The sequence below is a fragment of the Pristiophorus japonicus genome, chromosome 15, assembly GCF_044704955.1.
Source record: "Pristiophorus japonicus isolate sPriJap1 chromosome 15, sPriJap1.hap1, whole genome shotgun sequence".
NCBI classification, from domain to species: domain Eukaryota; kingdom Metazoa; phylum Chordata; class Chondrichthyes; family Pristiophoridae; genus Pristiophorus; species Pristiophorus japonicus.
Window position 1 is genome coordinate 113,097,062 of NC_091991.1, and position 19,132 is coordinate 113,116,193.

The 19,132-nt window shown below is 45.7% G+C and overlaps 1 protein-coding gene across 7 annotated transcripts in view; it reads left to right on the forward strand.

The window, feature by feature from the left end:
* capn15 (calpain 15) overlaps positions 1-19,132 on the forward strand; it is a 350,926-nt gene that overhangs the window by 246,227 nt on the left and 85,567 nt on the right. For all 7 annotated transcript variants that reach the window (XM_070900823.1, XM_070900824.1, XM_070900825.1 and 4 more), the window contains one exon: positions 11,505-13,044. In XM_070900823.1, the coding sequence (XP_070756924.1) occupies positions 11,505-13,044 (1,540 nt within the window). The remainder of the gene's footprint in view (positions 1-11,504; positions 13,045-19,132) is intronic.

Here is a 19,132-nt window from a genome sequence, read left to right on the forward strand (position 1 = left end):
CCAGCTCCTTCCAAGCAGTGTGGGGCCATCGCCCGGGACAATTCAGAGTGGCAGTCCGTGCACCATGCCTTCGTAGGTGACCTTGACCATGGCGCTGCCCAGGACAGTGATAAGCTCTCAGTTTCGTGTGGATGTGGCTCAGGGCTGGTCTGAGTGCCTTGTTGCACCACAGTCTCTCAAACATCTTTTTACTCATGATGGATTGGCTAGCGCCAGTGTCCAGTTCCATGGCTACGGGTAAGCCATTCAATTTTAAATTTAGCATTATAGGTGGACATTTCGTCGAAAATGTGTGCACCCCGTGTACTTCAGCATCTGCCTCCTCTCTCTGAGGCTCGAAATTGCTTTGATCCACCATGGACCGATCTTCCTCTGCCACGTGGTGGTTAGCAGGTTTTGCAGAGCTTGCCCCATTGTTCCACAGCTCTTGCAAACATACCCTTTGAAGCGGCATGAATAGGCTGAATGGAAGCCTCCACAACGCCAACAAGATGTGAACTGCCTTGCACTCATCCTTTGTTGCGGAATCTGGGTCACCTGGCAGTTGCAGACTCGTGGGTTCTGCCCTGTAAATTTCTGCTCGCAAACACAGTTCCAGTTAATTTATGAACGTTGCTAGCACTTGTGTGCTGAGAGATTTGTTTGGTGTTATCACTGGTGGACATAAACGCCTGTGCTATCGCAATGGCCTTACTGAGGATCGGTGTCTCTACAGTCAAAAGTTTTCGTAGAATGGTCTCGTTGCCAATGCCCAGTACAAAAGAGTCTCTGAGCATTTGCTCCAGATAGCCATCAAACTCACATTGTCCTGCAAGTCGCCTTAGCTCGGCAACGTAGCTCGCCACTTTCTGACCTTCAGATCGCTGGCACGTGTAGAACCGATACCTCGCCATCAGCACGCTCTCCCTCGGGTTAAGATGCTCCCGAACCAGTGTACACAGCTCCTCATATGACTTATCTGTGGGTTTCACCGGAGCCAGAAGATTCTTCATGAGGCTATGGGTCGGTGCCCCGCAGACCGTGAGGAGGACCGCTCTCCTTTTTGCAGCGCTTCCTTCTCCGTCCAGCTCGTTGGCTACAAAGTACTGGTCTAGCCGTTCGACATAGGCGTCCCAGTCCTCACCCTCCGAGAACTTCTCCAGGATGCCCACAGTTTGCTGCATCTTTGCGTTAGATTCGTGTATTCGTCGCCAGTTGTTGTGTTCCTAACACCGATGAGACTGCACAACGGGAGGTTAAAGTAACAGTGACCTCAGTCTTTATTAAGACACTCCAGAGTGAGAAACAGGCCTTAGGGGCCGGCTTATATACAGTGCTCCCAAATGATGCTGGGATCCCTTGGGACTTCAGGGGATGAGCTCCCTGGTGGCGGAACATGCGTGTGCATGCTTTACAGATACACAACAGTACTGACTTGTGGGGTAGCCATGTTGATTTGTTACTGCACATTCAAGTGATCCAGTGATGGAAACTCTGACTGTACAGAATCTTGAGTGAGTAAACTGCTCACAACGATTCTGAGCAGTTCGAGCTCCATGTTTACAGGTTTAAATGACAGCCGCATCAGTGTTTGCCATAACAAGGTGCCGTGTAACTGCTTGACCTGTCTTGTGTAATATGCCCAGTGGTGGTTGGACTAATTAGGCCTCGGTTTTATGATGGGAATGCTATGATTTAGCCACCACTGGTACATGAACATCCTGAAGCTCTGAAAAGCATATTTACATTTAAAGAGGGGGAAGGTTAGAGAGTGTACATTTTGTTCAAACTACTCCTTTTTATTGAGGAGAATGATGGCGTTGCTAGATATTTCATGACTTTTGTCTTTTATATATCAATTTTCCAGTGAATCTGAAGATCCTCGAATAGACTGATAGTTTTGGGAATGCCCCTGTACATTTAATTGCACAGAGCAAGGAAATGCAAGATGTCACCAGAGATGTCTCACACCAGCAAACCGCACTACCCGGGCACACCCGCGCTCTCAGCCATCCTGGGTCCAGCACACTTCCAGCTGCTTGGACAGAGACTCTGTTTGAGGGCCTCCATGGTGGCAAGAGAATTAACCATAGAAATATCCAGCAATACCATTATTCACTCCCACTAGAATCTTTTTAAAAAATTTGTTCATGGGATGTGGGCGTCGTTGGCAAGGCCGGCATTTATTGTCCATCCCGTACTAGGGACCTCGTAAAACAGAGAAAAGCTGCACACAACTGCTGGATCAGTTTCATTTAAGTGTAGTATATGGTGAAATGATTTGCTTTATAATTCGTGCAGTCTGTAAAGATTCAATGGGCCTATTTCTTGGTGCATTGCACTACACATTTATGTTTTAATGATCGGTCGGGGAGATTTGTGGTGGGGGTGGGGTTGGGGTGGAGGGACCCTGAATGTTCCTGGTGCCTAAGAATTCCTAATCGGACTCTGCCTCAACCCAGTGTTTAGTTGCTGTGAGTCACTGTGACAGATCGGCAGGGATGACGCTACCAGCATGGCCAGAGAGAGCAGAAGTATTGCACTGATACAATGCGGCCAGACGCACAGTCCGTGGTTCCCGAGCCACAAAGCTCGGACAACTCAATCCTACGTGCACTTACTACTTCTTCACTAGTTTGCTGTATTTGAATTTTATGGGTCTGGAGGTTTAGAAAGGGCAATTGTTGTTACTGTTGATTCATTGTTGGATAAATCAAAATACCAGTTTGTAATGTATGCATCTGTGAGTATGCTCACAGGTTTCTAGAGCTGTTGAATTGTGAGTGGCTTAGCCAGTCACGTGATGTTCACAAGACTCAATAAAACCCCAGCCAGTTGGTTTCAGGGGATCCACGATGGGGCAGGTGGTTGTGAGCCTGGTGGATGAACTGGTAATGTGTAGTGTGATTGTTAAACCTTTGCTAATAAACCAACTCGTTCTTAATAGCAATGTGGTGCTATGAATTCTTAAGCAAAGAACCCATGAAGCAAATACACTGTTGTACTGGCAACTTGAGATATATGCAAACTAACATTTAAACTTTGCATGTGACTTGAGACTCAGTGGTACACACCTCGAAGATAGAAAGCTTGGACCTCTGCAGTAGGGGTGACGTTGGCGTTCAGGGACACTGGGGAGTAGAGGGAGCTTTACTTTTGCACCTGGCTGTGCTACATCTGGAAACACTCTCTTTGCTAACACAGGATGCCAGAAGTTGACATTGTGTTGAAAAATGGGTAACGTTTCCCTGAAGGAATTTGAGTACAGTCTGCCTCGAGCTAGTTTTACACTGGGAGAAAATAAAGGAATTTCAGCTCCAGCTCCCGAGGTGAAAGGACCATATCGTGCACCATTCAATCCCTCGTGTATTTCCTGATCTGAAAGTCGAGGACAAACAGAAATGGAACAGCAACAGTCCACCCTGACTTTGCGATAGGGATGGGCACACACCACTGTACTGACAGTGCGCCAAGGAGCAGTGATTTACATCCCCTTATACTGTAGGTGCTGCTTGACAAACTCATCTTCACACCTCAATTCATGAGTGTGAAATTCTGTGCTTGTATGCATAAGTTTTGATAGCTTGAAATTAAAATTTGCATAAAATCTACAACTCGCAGAATATGAAATTAGAAACTTTGACAAGTATCTGTGAAAAATAGGAATGAGGATTATTTATACCCAGAATTTCAAGCTGCCCGATTTTAGTTTCTGCAGTTCTACACATGGAGTTTGATAGTATTTACCAAGAATGTCATTGGGAGCGAGGCGCCATTCTGGGGTGCTCCCTCCTGTCAGTCTCCATTTATTTGTGTGAATTGCTCAGCCATTGTTAACATTTAGTTAGTAATTCTAGACCTCTTGTCGCTTCCGACCTCCGCTCCTCGCTGGTCCCGACCTAAAGCAGCGTGGAGCGGAAGTCGGGACCAGCGAAGAGAACATAACATAAGAAATCGGAGCAGGAGTAGGCCATACGGCTGCTCGAGCCTGCTCTACCATTCAATAAGATCATGGCTGATCCGATCATGGACTCAGGTCCACTTCCCTGCCCACCCCCTTATCCCCTTATCGGTTAAGAAACTGTCTATCTGCCTTAAATTTATTCAATGTCCCAGCTTCCACAGCTCTCTGAGGCAGCGAATTCCACAGATCCACAACCCTCAGAGAAGAAATTTCTCCTCATCTCAGTTTTAAATGGGCAGCTCCTTATTCTAAGATCATGCCCTCTAGTTCTAGTCTCCCCCATCAGTGAAAACATCCTCTTTGCAACCACCTTGTCAAGCCCCCTCATAATCTTATACGTTTCGATTAAGATCACCTCTTATTCTTCTGAATTCCAATGAGTAGAGGCCCAACCTACTCAACTTTTCCTCATAAATCAACTCCCTCATCCGGAGGACGGACGAAGCACAGAGAAGCGGAGAGGTCAGAGCCCAGAGGTGGAGCAGTATGGACAAGACCAAGGGAAGGCGCAGCACGGGCCAATAGCGAGGCTGTGAGGTGGTGAGGCTCACATTGCGTACTATGATTTCCCTGTAGAGAGAGGTCCTGTGGGAAGGAGGACAGTAGGGGTATGTTTGAGTTTGTGTGTAGTATTGGCACACATGGTCTCTTGGGCCCCCTTGCCACTGGACCAAGACCTTGCTCCGTCAAGCCCGTGTGGTGGCTGGTGTGCGATGGCCACCCCACGTTAAAAGAATTCACGCACAGGCATCTTCCACCGCTTAAAATGAGTTCATCGGTCACCTGAGTACTCATTTTTAGTGTGGAAGCAAGTCATCCTCGGCCCGAGGGACTGCCTATGATGATGATGAATAATTCTAGATTTCTTTTTAAATGGGCTGTTTAAAATATCTGGCAAAGTTCAGAAATCAGGGGTTAATCGGGAATTATATTGATATATTCAATGTTAAAGAGTTCAATCTGAAACCCTGCTGTGCTCAGGGAGTCAAAGAGTTAACGAGAAAGAGTTGTGGTGTATTGAAGGAGTTAACCAGGAAGTGTTCTCATGCAGTTGGCATCCTGTTTCCACTCTTGCTGTTCAGGTTAAACACAGCCCGTGTATGCTATGCAAATTGGAAAGCAGATAGTCTGAAGCGTGCTGTGTGCGATTGTTTAGTATCTTTGAGGAGAGCGGTCAGCGAAGAGGTAAGTTCTCCCTGTGGTTGATGTTTCGGCGCGGAGATTTGCTCAAGTTTGGGTTTGCTATGTTGAGTTTTGGTTCTGTAGAATGAGTAACAGGGTTCAACTTTGTTATAATCTGGTTGTGGAAAGGTAAACTTTGCACTTTTACTGCTCCTCCTCACCCCTTGGATCTTTTAACCAGCCCCTGGAGGTAGGGCTGTAAATAGTGACTCGGTATAATAAGCTGTGGTGAACGAACGCAGTCTCGGCTGGCTTATCGTGCTGGTACATTGATAGTGTGGCTTCCCAGTGTCCGCAGTGCACTATGGTGTAGAAGAGGCAAACTCCACACCTTTGATGGCTGAAGAGACCCGATTTATTTATTTTATTTTTGATCTATTTTGGCTCCTGAGAGCGCTTGGCACCGATACAGCAAATTTGGGACACTTTGCATTGCTTCTCCAGCAAGGGCTTGGGGGTCAGTGTTCCCTCTTTTTGTGGGGGAGTGCACAGGGCCTCTTTAAGGGGTTTACGCGCCCCATGAGAAAGCTGGTCCTGGGCTGTGTGGGACTGGCAGAGAGGTGCACGGGTGTGCACCTTGTAGGGAATGTTGGGAGGGGTATGAATAAGGTGGGAGGGTCGCTAACCCGAGGACACAGATGTAAGATATATGGCAAGAGAACCAGAGGGAAGATGGAAGGACTTTTTTAACGCAGTGAGTTATTGTGATCTGGTGTGCACTGCCCAAAAGGAAGCTGGAAGCAGATTCAGTCGTCGCTTTCAATAGGGAATTGGATAAATACTTCAAATGGACAAATTTGCAGAGCTATGGGGAAAGAGGGGGGGAAGTGGGACGAATTAGATTGCTATTTCAAATAGGCGGCACAGGCACGATCACAGGTATGATGGGCCGAATGGCCTCCTGTTGTACTGTAAGATTCTATGACTGGCGTAGACTAAAATGCGGCACTTCAACTGGAGGCCATGAGCCTCTACTCATGTTGATTTCACAAACAATAACTTGTATTTATAAAGTGTTTTTAATGTAGAAAAACATCCCAACGTACTTTACGGGAGCGTAATTGGAAATTCCCGGACCGAGTGGCAAGATGTCAGCTGTGGCTCAGTGGGCAGCACACTCGCCTCTGGGTCAGAATTTTGTGGGTTCAAGTCCCAGTCCAGAGACTCGAGCACAAAACCTAGGCTGACACTCCCAGTGCAGTGCTGAGGGAGTGCTGCACTGTCGGGGGGTGCCATCTTTCAGATGAGACGTTAAACCGAGGCCCCGTCTGCTCCCTCAGGTGGATGTAAAAGATCCCTCAGCACTATTTCAAAGAGCAGGGCGTTCTCCCCGGTGTCCTGGCCAATATTTACTCCTCAAACAACATCACTAAAACAGATTATCTGGTTGTTATCACATTGCTCTTTGTGGGAGCTTGCTGTGCGCAAATTGGCTGCTGCGTTTCTTACATTACAACAGTGACTACACTTCAAAAAAACATTTAACTGGCTGCAAAGCGCTTTGGGACATCCGATGGGCATGAAAGATGCTAGAGACGTACAAGTCATTCTTTTCTTTTTTGCTTATCGTTCCTTGTAGGCAAGGGAAGCAGCTAGCCTCTGCATGATTGAGAGCTCACCATGTGGGGATTTGGTCACAAGACCCTGTCTCCTTCTCAGCATTGTCCTCCCTCTAGCCCCCATTCACACCAGCTGGTACCTTATCTCACTGAGTTGTATGTCATAATGCTGATGAAAAGGAATAAAGCTGCCTTGTAACTCCTGTATCTAATACTAAGACTAACAGGCTGGAGTGTGTAGTCAGGATCTGTATCTCAGGGTTGAGAAGATATCAATAAACAGCTAAAATCTGTTTTTATGCCATCTCAATCTTTCACTTATGTTACTGCTTTGGAGCGCAGTGCAGCTCTGCACATGTGTACGTACTTTCCAATGTACGTACACATGTGCAGAGCTGTGCGAACACTGAATGCGATCTGTAATTAATGGCACAGCAGGATGCTGAAGGTACCATGGGTAGAACAGTGTACGGTATGTGTCAAACCTGGGGAATGGGTGGTTGCACTCTGGCTCATCCACTGCCCCTGGATATTCCTCATTGACTAGTGCTGGTCAGATTCATTTTTGTAATGGAGGAAACCTGCCAAACAATGTTTGTTTTTAACAATGCAGAGCCTTCAGTACAGAGCAGGTGTGCGTATACTGGCTGTGCATATACTGGAACTTGAACCCATCGGTCATAGAGTTAAAACAGCTCATCTTCTGCCGTCAATTCAAATATTTTACCGGAATGGTTAATCAGATATTTGAAGCTTATTGGTTGATGGATAATAGATTCCACTCAGACTGTGTTATAATAGGTTTAGCCCACTAGCCAATTATACAAGGTTTAGCCCACTAGCCAATTATACAAGACTTAACCCACTAGCCAATTATACAAGGTTTGGCCCACTAGCCAATTATAATAGGTTTAGCCCACTAGCCAATTATACGCCACTGATGGGAAGGAGAAGAGACTCACTTTAGAACAGTAATAGTACAATCTGAGCTTTATTAACTTCCAATTAAGTTAAGCGCCAGGCAATATTCCTGCTTTAATCCTGTGTGAAGGGCAGTGATGAAAAAATCTGCGGTCTGTCACGCACACACACACGTTTTATTTCCATGAGTGCATCGACTGGCTTGTTCACACAGTCTCCATCCCGTGTATCAATGTTCTCAGTAGGTCAGGCCCGCTGGATTTTATTTCACAACGTTTGTTCTAAATGTAGCTGTCCCACCCACATTAATGGCATTGCTAACTAATGCATGGGACGTTGCCTGGGGCCTGAGGGAATGCTCCTTTACCCAATGACTTGGGAGTCGATGTGTGTGGTATTACCTGCTAACTGCTGAAGAACATTACCACAGGCTCCTCTCAGCTGGTGAACTCATTGTGCTGTGTGGAACTGAGCCACACACACCACGATGGTCCCAGCCGTGATTCCTGCTCTGTTGGAGGTAGCTGATCTCAGCCAGGGTGGTTGTAAGGGCAGTACATTTGGTCTCAAAATGATGAAAATGAAGTGTTCCCGTTCCTGATCATTGCCCCTGCTGGAAAGCACCATGTATGGGTATCTGGTGAGGGCGGGACATAGAAACATAGAAAATAGGTACAGGAGTAGGCCATTCGGCCCTTCGAGCCTGCACCGCCATTCAATAAGATCATGGCTGATCATTCCCTTAGTACCCCTTTCCTGCTTTCTCTCCATACCCCTTGATCCACTTAGCCGTAAGGGCCATATCTAACTCCTCCTTGAATATATCCAATGAACTGGCATCAATAACTCTCTGCGGCAGAGAATTCCACAGGTTAACAACTCTGAGTGAAGAAGTTTCTCCTCCACCTCAGTCCTAAATGGCCTACCCCTTATCCTAAGGCTATGTCCCCTGATTCTGGACTTCTCCAACATCGGGAACATTCTTCCCGCATCTAACCTGTCCAGTCCCGTCACAATCTTATACGTTTCTATGAGATCCCCTCTCATCCTTCTAAACTTCAGTGAATAAAGACCCAGTTGATCCAGTCTCTCCTCATATGACAGTCTAGCCATCCCTGGAATTAGTCTGGTGAACCTTCGCTGCACTCCCTCAATAGCAAGAACGTCCTTCCTCAGATTAGGAGACCAAAACTGAACACAATATTCCAGGTGAGGCCTCACTAAGGCCCTGTACAACTGCAGTAAGACCTCCCTGCTCCTATACTCAAATCCCCTAGCTATGAAGGCCAATATACTATTTGCCTTCTTCACCGCCTGTTGTACCTGCATGCCAACCTTCAATGACTGATGAACTATGACACCCAGGTCTCATTGCACCTCCCCTTTTCCTAATCTACCGCCATTCAGATAATATTCTGCCTTTGTGTTTTTGCCCCCAAAATGGATAACCTCACATTTATCCACATTATACTGCATCTGACATGCATTTGCCCACTCACCTAACCTGTCCAAGTCACTCTGCAGCCTCTTAGCGTCTTCTTCACAGCTCACACCGCCACCCAGTTTAGTGTCATCTGCAAACTTGGAGATATTACACTCAATTGCTTCATCCAAATCGTTAATGTATATTGTAAAGAGCTGGGGTCCCAGCACTGAGCCCTGCAGCACTCCACTAGTCACTGCCTGCCATTCTCAAAAGGACCCGTTTATCCCGACTCTCTGCTTCTTGTCTGCCAACCAATTCTCTATCCGAGTCAGTACATTACCCCCAATACCATGCGCTTTGACTTTGCACACCAATCTCTTGTGCGGGACCTTGTCAAAAGCCGTTTGAAAGACCAAATACACCACATCCACTGATTCTCCCTTGTCCACTCTGCGAGTTACATCCTCAAAAAATTCCAGAAGATTCGTTAAGCATGATTTACCTTTCATAAATCCATGTTGACTTGGACCAATCCTGTCACTGCTTTCCAAATGCACTGCTATTTCATCCTTAATGATTGATTCCAACATTTTCCCCACTACTGATGTCAGGCTAACCGGTCTATAATTACCCGTTTTCTCTCTCCCTCCTTTTTTAAAAAGTGGTGTTACATTAGCTACCCTCCAGTCCATAGGAACTGATCCAGAGACTGTTGGGAAATGATCACTAATGCATCCACTATTTCTGGGGCCACTTCCTTAAGTATTCTGGGATGCAGGCTATCAGGCCCCGGGGATTTATCAGCCTTCAATCTCATCAATTTCCCTAACACAATTTCCCGCCTAATAAGGATATCCTTCAGTTCCTCCTTCTCACTAGACCCACTGTCCCCTAGTACTTTCGGAAGGTTATTCATGTCTTCCTTCGTGAAGACAGAACAAAAGTATTTGTTCAATTGGTCTGCCATTTCTTTGTTCCTCATTATAAATTCACCAGAATCCGACTGCAAGGGCCCTACATTTGTCTTCACTAATCTTTTTCTCTTCACATATTTATAAAAGCTGTTGCAGTCAGTTTTTATGTTCACTGCAAGCTTCCTCTCGTACTCTATTTTCCCCCTCTTAATTAAACCCTTAGTCCTCCTCTGATGAATTCTAAATTTCTCCCAGTCCTCAGGTTTGTTACTTTTTCTAGCCAATTTATATGCCTCTTCCTTGGTTTTAACACTATCCTTAATTTCTCATTAGCCACGGTTGAGCCACCTTCCCCGTTTTATTTTTACTCCAGACAGGGATGTACAATTGCTGAAGTTCATTCATGTGATCTTTAAATGTTTGCCATTGCTTATCCACCGTCAACCCTTTAAGTATCCTTTGCCAGTCTATTCTAGCCAATTCACGCCTCATACCGTCGAAGTTACCTTTTCTTAAGTTCAGGACCCTAGTTTCTGAATTAACTGTGTCACTCTCCATCTTAATAAAGAATTCTACCATATTATGGTCACTCTTCCCAAATGGGTCTCGCACAACAAGATTGCTAATTAGTCCCTTCTCATTACACATCACCCAGTTTAGGATGGCCAGCCCTCCAGTTGGTTCTTCGACATATTGGTCGAGAAAGTCATCCCTAATACACTCCAGGAAATCCTCCTCCACCGCATCACTACCAGTTTGGTTAGCCCAATCAATATGCAGATTAAAGTCGCCCATGATAACTGCTGTATCTTTATTGCACACATCCCTTATTTCTTGTTTGATGCTGTCCCCAACCTCACAACTACTGTTTGGTGGTCTGTACACAACTCCCACCAGCGTTTTCTGCCCTTTGGTATTCCGCAGCTCCACCCATACCGATTCCACATCATCCAAGCTAATGTCCCACCTTACTATTGCTTCATTTCCTCTTTAACCAGCAACGCCACCCCGTCTTCTTTTCCTCTCTGCCTATCCTTACTAAATGTTGAATACCCCTGGTTGTTGAGTTCCCAGCCTTGGTCACCCTGGAGCCATGTCTCCGTGATGCCATTTACATCATATCCGTTAACTGCTGTCTGCGCATTTAATTCGTCCACTTTATTCCGAATACTCCTCGCATTGAGGTACAGAGCCTTCAGGCTTGTCTTTTTAACACACTTTGACCCTTTAGAATTTTGCTGTAATGTGGCCCTTTTTGTTTTTTGCCTTAGGTTTCTCTGCCCTCCACTTTTACTTTTCTCCTTTCTATCTTTTGCTTCTGTCTCCATTTTATTTCCCTCTGTCTCCCTGCATCGGTTCCCATCCCCCTGCCATGTTAGTTTAACTCCTCCCCAACAGCACTAGCAATGGCAATTTGAGAGAGGTTGATGGAGAGCTGCTGGTCACTGTGAGATGTCAAATGTCAATGCCTTGAGGACGGGTGGGTAAAGAGTTTTAAAAATAATTAAGGATATACAACTCAGTTGATTAATCGTTGCATATCTTTTTTTCCCCCTCAGTACCTCACAGTCGCCTGGTGCCATGGCAACAACGAATGAGTGGCCATGTACCCGCTGCACTTTCTTGAATCCCGACATGCTGAGGCAGTGTTCCATATGCGAGGCCCCCCGAGAGAGGCCGGACTTCAGTGACATCCTTCGGCTTAGCACAGAAGAGCAGCAGTGGGCCTGCTCCCGATGCACTTTCAGGAACTCCATCAACAAGAGCCAGTGCGATGTCTGTAGGTCTTCCCAGACCCTTACTCCCGTCATACCTCCCATGCCTGCGGCAAACGGGCACCCCAAAAATCTGATGGCTGTGGTGGAACACCGAGGCTCTGCCGCACAGGACTGTGGGAGATCGGCCAACGGGGACGTCAATTGCAACTGCTGCGAGAACAGTGCGCTGGACACCTCCAAAGCTTGGGCCTGCCAACGTTGTACTCTCCACAACACGCCGTCAGCGAACTCGTGTTCAGCCTGTGGGGGGCCTCGCAAACTGTCATTGCCCAAGATCCCACCGGAAGCTCTGGTTGTGCCTGAGGTCGTGACCCCAGCTGGTTTTCAGCTGCCGTCCGGCCCGCCATCGGCGACGGCCCAGCTCGGCAACGCAATCGACCCGATGGAGGCCGACTTGTCCCCAGTTCTGGACGCAGCCACCGACGCCGAGAGTCCTCGGTCCCCAGTTGTCAGTCCGCTGTCGCCAATGATCCAGAATAACCCAGTGCCGCGGAGCCGCAGGGAAGTGCCGCCGGCTGCCAAATTCCAGCCGCCAGCTGCAGAGCCGCCAGTCCTCGCTGGCAGCCTGGTCACCACGTCTACCTCCAGCACCTCTGCTCAGGTCGCCAGAGGTGCTCCCCAGGGACAAGTGAAACCCTCTGCAAAATTACAGGAACTCTTTTGTACCAAGAGGCTCAGTGTTTTAGATGAGGAAATGGAGTCATTGCCCAGTCAGTGGAAGTGTGCGTCCTGCTCCCTCGTCAACTCTGCTGCAGTGTCAAAATGTGAAGCTTGTAGGACCATGAAAGGTGGCGACATCATCGACCTAACTGGAGAGACGGTGAGGTTCACCCCCTTTAGTCCCTCCAGCCCAGACTTTACCGTATGGACCTGTTCGAAGTGCACTCTGAAAAATCCCACTACCGTCCAAAAATGCAGTGCCTGTGGTTCCTCCAAACTCCATGGCTTTCAAGACCATAGTTACACAGAGCGAGGGCCCAGGTGCCCGGACTGTAACACGGAGCCGGGCCTGAATGGGTCTGCATGCACCGTCTGTGGGGGCAGCTCCTCGGCCACACGGAAACCCATCAAACTGTTCCCTGTCCAGCTCCCTTCCTCCCGGGAGAAGTCCAACGAGTGGTCGTGCCCCGCCTGCACTCTCCTGAATGACTTGAAGGCTAAGCATTGTGCGGCTTGCCACACTCCACAGCAGTATTTCACACTGAGGAAGGGCTCGAAGCCATTGAAGAGACGGGAAAGCGTACTTGTGGAAGCACGGAGGAAGACTGACGAGGGCGAGGCCAAAGAGTTGTGGGAGAATATTGTGAAGTTTTGCCAGGAGGTAAGCCTGACCTGTAACATGAGCGCATCGTGCTATAGGTAGACTCTAAAGCTGTACTGCCACTTGTAAGTTGTCTGCAGGTAACCAGTGAGCAGACTTGTGACTGAGCCGATTAGCAGCAGCATTGTATGTACCCATTGTGCACTGAACCACCGGCTCCCCCTCTCTACTTCACAGCAACATAGGAAGGAACCTGTTCTGCCATTCAGTTAGATGATGGCTAGCTGTAACTCAAATTCATTTGCCTGTTTTTGGTTCCATAACCCTTAATAACCTTGCTTAACAAAAGTCTTATCCATCTCCGTTTTGAAATTTTAAAATTGTCCCCCGCCTCAACAGCTTTTTGAAGGTAGAAAGTTCCAGATTCCCATGATCCTTTGTGTGAGATAGTGCTTCCTGACATCACTCCTGAACAGCCTGGCGCTAATTTTAATGTTACACTCCCATGTACTGGTCTCCCCCACCAGAGGAAATAGTTTCTTTCCATCTACCCTATCAATTCCTTTAATCATCTTAAACATCTCGATTAGATCACCCATTAATCTTCTATACTCCAGGGACTGTAAGCCGAGTCGATGCTTCAATTGGTCCCTAATTACAGAACAGAATCTAGTCAGTAAATGGAGACCTAATATTGGTCACGATGAAATGTATTGAAAGGGACATTGGGGTCCATTAACCAAAATAAACGATCAACTGTTGTGTCTGCCTACTTTCTCAGTGGGGGAGGCATGAGTGAGTTACAATGGCTGTGGTTTATTTTTTGTATTGGGCACCACAACAAAGCAGTATTTTTGGCACAATACCTAGACTGTGATTTATTTTGTATAGTCAATAACCATCTTGCTATGTCCCATCCCAGCCTATTCCATGTATAATATTCCAAGAATAATAAAGACATGAAATACACAACAGTAATGTTCCTGAGGGCTCCAGAGGATATCATGTAATGAAGATTGAACAGTTTAGAAATACTCTCAGAATTCGGGTTTCTAACCTGCTTTGTAATGATTGACATAGGGATTTAAAAGTGTGTGTTGTGAAAATATTATCAGGTGACTTAAGCTGAAGAGTATTGCTAATTATTGTGAAACTAATGCTGTAAAATCCAGTGTATAAATCACTCCCCTACTTAACAGTGAAAATTCACTCCTTTAGTCCACCTACGTTATGCTCTTTGTGAGGGAGAGATTTACAGAGGTGTTGCTGTCCTTGTACCCAAACTCCCTGGACCCAAGTGCAAAAGTGATTTTAACACTGGTTCTACTTTTGACCGTGAGAAATTCCCACAGTCACACTCCTGGTTGAACTGATCAACACTGGTTGAGTGACATGCCAATGACTGGAACTATAAATGCAGTCCAGTGCTCCATGGAACGTGACCAGCAGAGATCAATTGGGCAAATAAACATCTTTTTAATTTTGGATCCAAAAGCCCCGTTTAGATGATCGATTAATTCTGTTGTTATTACAACTCTTACAGACAAGAGTAATCATTATTTGCAACATTACAAGTCTGTTTCAGCAACAGCTCAACTCTGTAAAGCCTGAAGGATCAGAGAGTCCTGACCAATCACATTCTACCAGGTTGGCTTCAGAAACTTTTCCTTGATTTCCTGTTGCCTTGAATTCTCAGGTGACCCATTGCTGCCTCTGTGTCTCATACTCTGATGTGGCTTCCCAATAGTTGAGTGGATAAACGAAAGACATGTATTTCTATAACTCTTTTCAGGACATCCCAAAGCACTTTGCAGCCAATTAAGTACTTTTTGAAGTGTAGTCGCTCTTGTAATGTAGGAAAGGTCACCAGTTGGTGCCGACAGCCAACGCTCACTGTCCAGGCCTCTGCACGATGAATGGTCACTTGGACACAGAGAGGAAGGCTGCTGGCAACCAGGGAACTATAACTGAGCAAGAACCTGTGTCTTTGGGAAGGCGGGAGACAACAAAAAGAGATCGCGCATGAGAGTGAATTGTTGGGACTCATCCATTCACTGCATACAACTATTAGAGTATTTACAGAAACAGGCCATTCAGCCCAACAGGTTCGTGCCGGTGCTTAAGCTCCACACATGCCTCCTCGCACCCTTCTTCATCTAACCCCATAACATATCCTTCTATTCTCCTCTCACCCCCCTTTAATGCACCTATACTCTTCGCCTCAACTAGTCCCTGTGGTAGCAAGTTCCACATTCTCACCACTCTCTGGGTAAAGACGTTTCTCCTGAGTTCCCTGTTGGATTTATTAGTGACTATCTTATATTAATGGCCCTAGTTCTGGTCTGCCCTGCAAGTGGAAACATCTTCTCTACATGTACCCTATTGAACCTTTTCATAATCATAAATATCAAGTCACCCCTTGGTCTTCTCTTTTCTGGAGAAAAGAGCCCCGGCCTGTTCAATCTTTCCTGATAGGTATAATCTCTCAGCCTGGTAACATTCTAATAAATCCTTTTTGCGCCTTCTCTAGTGCCTCTATATCCTTTTTAGAATATGACCAGAATTGTTCACAGTGCTCCAAGTATGGTCTAACTAAAGTTCTATCCGAGTTTAGCATAACCTCTCTACTTTTCAATTCTATCCCTCTAGAAGCGAACCCCAGTGTTTTGTGTTTTTATGGCCTTAGTCGCCTGTGTTGCTGCTTTTAGTGATTTGCATATCTGTAGCTGCAGACCCTTGTTCCTGTACCCCATTTACACACTTATTGTCCAAAGAGTATGTGGCCTCCTTATTCTTCCTGCCAAAATGTACTAAAGGTACCTCACACTTATCTATATTGAAGTTAATTTGCCAATTACGCACCCATTCTGCAAGTTTATTAATGTCTTCCTGTATTTAGTTCCTGCTCTGCATTAATGACCACCTCGCCACACCCCCCCCCCCCCGCAATTTTGAACTTTTACTTATGATTCCCGACTCCAAATTGTTTATTTAAATGGTGAACAACAGTGGTCCCAACACCGATCCTTGTGGAACACAGCTTCCCACCATTTGCCAATCTGAATATCTACCTTTAACTCCTACTCTCTATTTTCTTTTGTAACCAGCTAGCTCTCCATTCTGCTTCTTGTCCCCTGACTCCACATGTTCTGACCTTAGTCATGAGGCTACTATACGGTACCTTATTGAAGGCTTTTTGGAAATCCAAATATATTACGTCGACCGCATTACCCTCATCTGCCCTTTATGCTACTTCAAAGAATTTAATAAGGTTTGTTAAGCATGACCTTCCCTTTTAGAATTTGCTGACTTATATTTTCAGTTTCTAGATGTTTTTCTATTACATCTTTGAGTAATGATTCCATTATCTTTCCTACCATCGACATTAAGCTAATAGGTTTATAGTCTCTGGACTTGTTCTATCTCCCTTTTATATATATATATATATATATGTATCCCATAAGCTGTCCGCCAGTCTTCTGCCACTATTCCCTTTTTTAATAAATTTTTATATATATGTAATAGTGTCTCTGCTATCTCTTCCATCATTTTTTTTCAAATGCGCAGATGCAATCTATCCGGACCAGAGGTTTCATCCTTTCTAAGTTTTATTAGTTTATTAATTATCTCCTCCTTTTTCATCTTAAATGTCTTTATATCTATTTGATCTCCTCTTCTAATGTCATGTCCACCCTGTTAGTCTCCCTGGTAAATATTGAGGCAAAGTAATTAATATTTATGCAAAGTCATTATTTTATGTAAAACTGCTAACATTTAAAATGACTATCGGTATGTTCAACATTTATAGCATCGCAAGTATTTGATTATACAAATATTTATTTATTAAAAAACTGGTTCCTGTTTCTAACTGGATAGAATGGTGCTGGAGCAGTGACTGGAAGGAGGAGGGCGAGACGACCCAGCACCTTCACACATCATCAGGTTACTATGGGTTACCAAAAATAACAAATGAGGTTAGCCTAAAGGTGGATCTATTTTTAGGAACTGTTGGGTAATTCCAGCCAATCCTGTAGGTTTAGAGACGGAAATCCAGCCATAAAAGACATATTGAGGTAGATTTGGAAACCAGGAGGTTACGCAAGATGAAAACTGACGTATGTTGCCACAAATAAAGGTTACTGTAAAACAGATCCAGATTGAACCTGAACTTTGTTTTGTATTGATAAGGTGCCCACCAGTGAATGACGTGCATGCTATAAATGTGTCCTCAAATTGCTGTCTCTTTAAGCTTTCCAGAAATGTCTTTATTTTAATCAGCAAAGTCCAATAGCAAGATCCAGGTTCTGGCAAGTTAACTCAGGAATTTTTAAAGACAAATGTGGATTACGACAGCACCTGGCGAAATACACCCTGGGGTGGAATAGCTGCTCAGGGCCCCAAATGAATAAATGTGGTCCTGCTGGTTCTTAAGAAGGAAGTCAAACAAAAATTGTATTGGTGAGTTTTTCAATTAAAATTCAGATGCTCACCCAAAATCTCGCTCTCCATCTTCACAGGAAAGTGCAGAAACACACCTGTGGCCCAAAACGTACACGCTTGTGTGGCATACCTGAGGAATAGTGATTACTCTTTTAGTGATATTTCTTGGTTAATCCTTGCCACTGGACCAAGACCTAGCTCTGTCAAGCCCGTGTGGTGACTGGTGTGCAACGGCCACCACACATTAAAAAATCCACACACAGGCATCTTCCACCCTTCAACATGTAGTTCGGGACTTGGAATATCAGGTCCTTCATTGAAACACTTGTGAACTCATCCCTTTTTTGCATGGAAGCAAGTCATCCTCGGTACGAGGGACCACCTATGATGATGATATTTCTCACCATAGGAAGCACCGACTGTCCACCATGTATTCCTGTCCTTTCTGATGGTGCAGACCACATCTTTCAGACTTAAACTAGTTATCAGATTTACCTAAAAGGTATGTGATTACACAGAAGCAAAGGACTATAAATACGTTTAAAATACGAATAATTTTTTTTAAGAACTGAGTCCATGAGGTTAACTGCCTTCGTCCAAATGTATTTCCTACACAATCTGATACTCTGCAAGATTATTAGGTGGGTACAGCCTTTTATAAACCCCGGAAGAAATGTTTGTACATCAGTGGTGGCGGTGTGGCTCTCATCACCAAATCCCACCTTGGTCTGACCCCCTACTCCTCCAGCACCTTCTCCTCCTCTGATGATCTTGCCTTATTCTACTCCTCCCATCTCTCATTTAAAATTCTCATTCTCTACCATCCACCCAAATATGATAAAAATGTTAACTTCGAGATATCTTCACTGCTTTCCTCTCTCAGCCTCTGCACCGAGCGACTTCTCATCCTCTGTGATTTCAACCTTCATCTCAATTCATCATGCTCTCTCTCCACTGAGTTCACTACCCTCCTGTCCTCCCCTAATCTCTCCCTCCATGTGAACTCCCCAACCCATACTCTCAGCCACCCTCTTGACCTTGCCATCTCTCGTGACCTACCGTGTTAGTTGCAGATAAGGCCATCTCTGACCATTTCCTTGTAGCACTCTCCACCCACATCCCTCTTCCCCCACCCAACTCTACTTCTGCATCCGCCCCTGGGAAAAAACTCTCTCAAACTCTCTTACAACAGCACATCAACTCCAAATTGTCCAGCCTTTGGCCTTCCATTCACATGATGAGTGTGGAGAGGTCAAGAGGGGAGATCAGAGAGAAACATTTCTGCAGCCACTGATCTGCTCAGCCACATCCTCACCACCTTTGATACCCCAGTCCCTATTAAAACCATTACTCTCTCTCACCCTGGCCGTTCCTCCGGTACAGCCCTCATCTTCGCTTCCTCAAGTCCAAGGAGTACAGACTTGAACGGATGTGGCGGACAACTGGTTTAGCCATCCACCGCCAGGTCTGGCTGGACCACATAAAGCATTATCGGGTCTTATACTTGTCGGCCAAAACTGCTCACTATTCCAGGATCATTCTGGAATGCAAAGAAAACCACCAGCTAGTATTCTCTACTGCTGACTGTCTCATTAAACCCACTCCCCTGTCTCCACCACACTCACCTCCAACAACAAGTGCGAGCAGGTCACGGACTTCTTTGTCTCAAAGATTAAGACCATCCAATCAGCTGCCTCTGCCTCTTCCC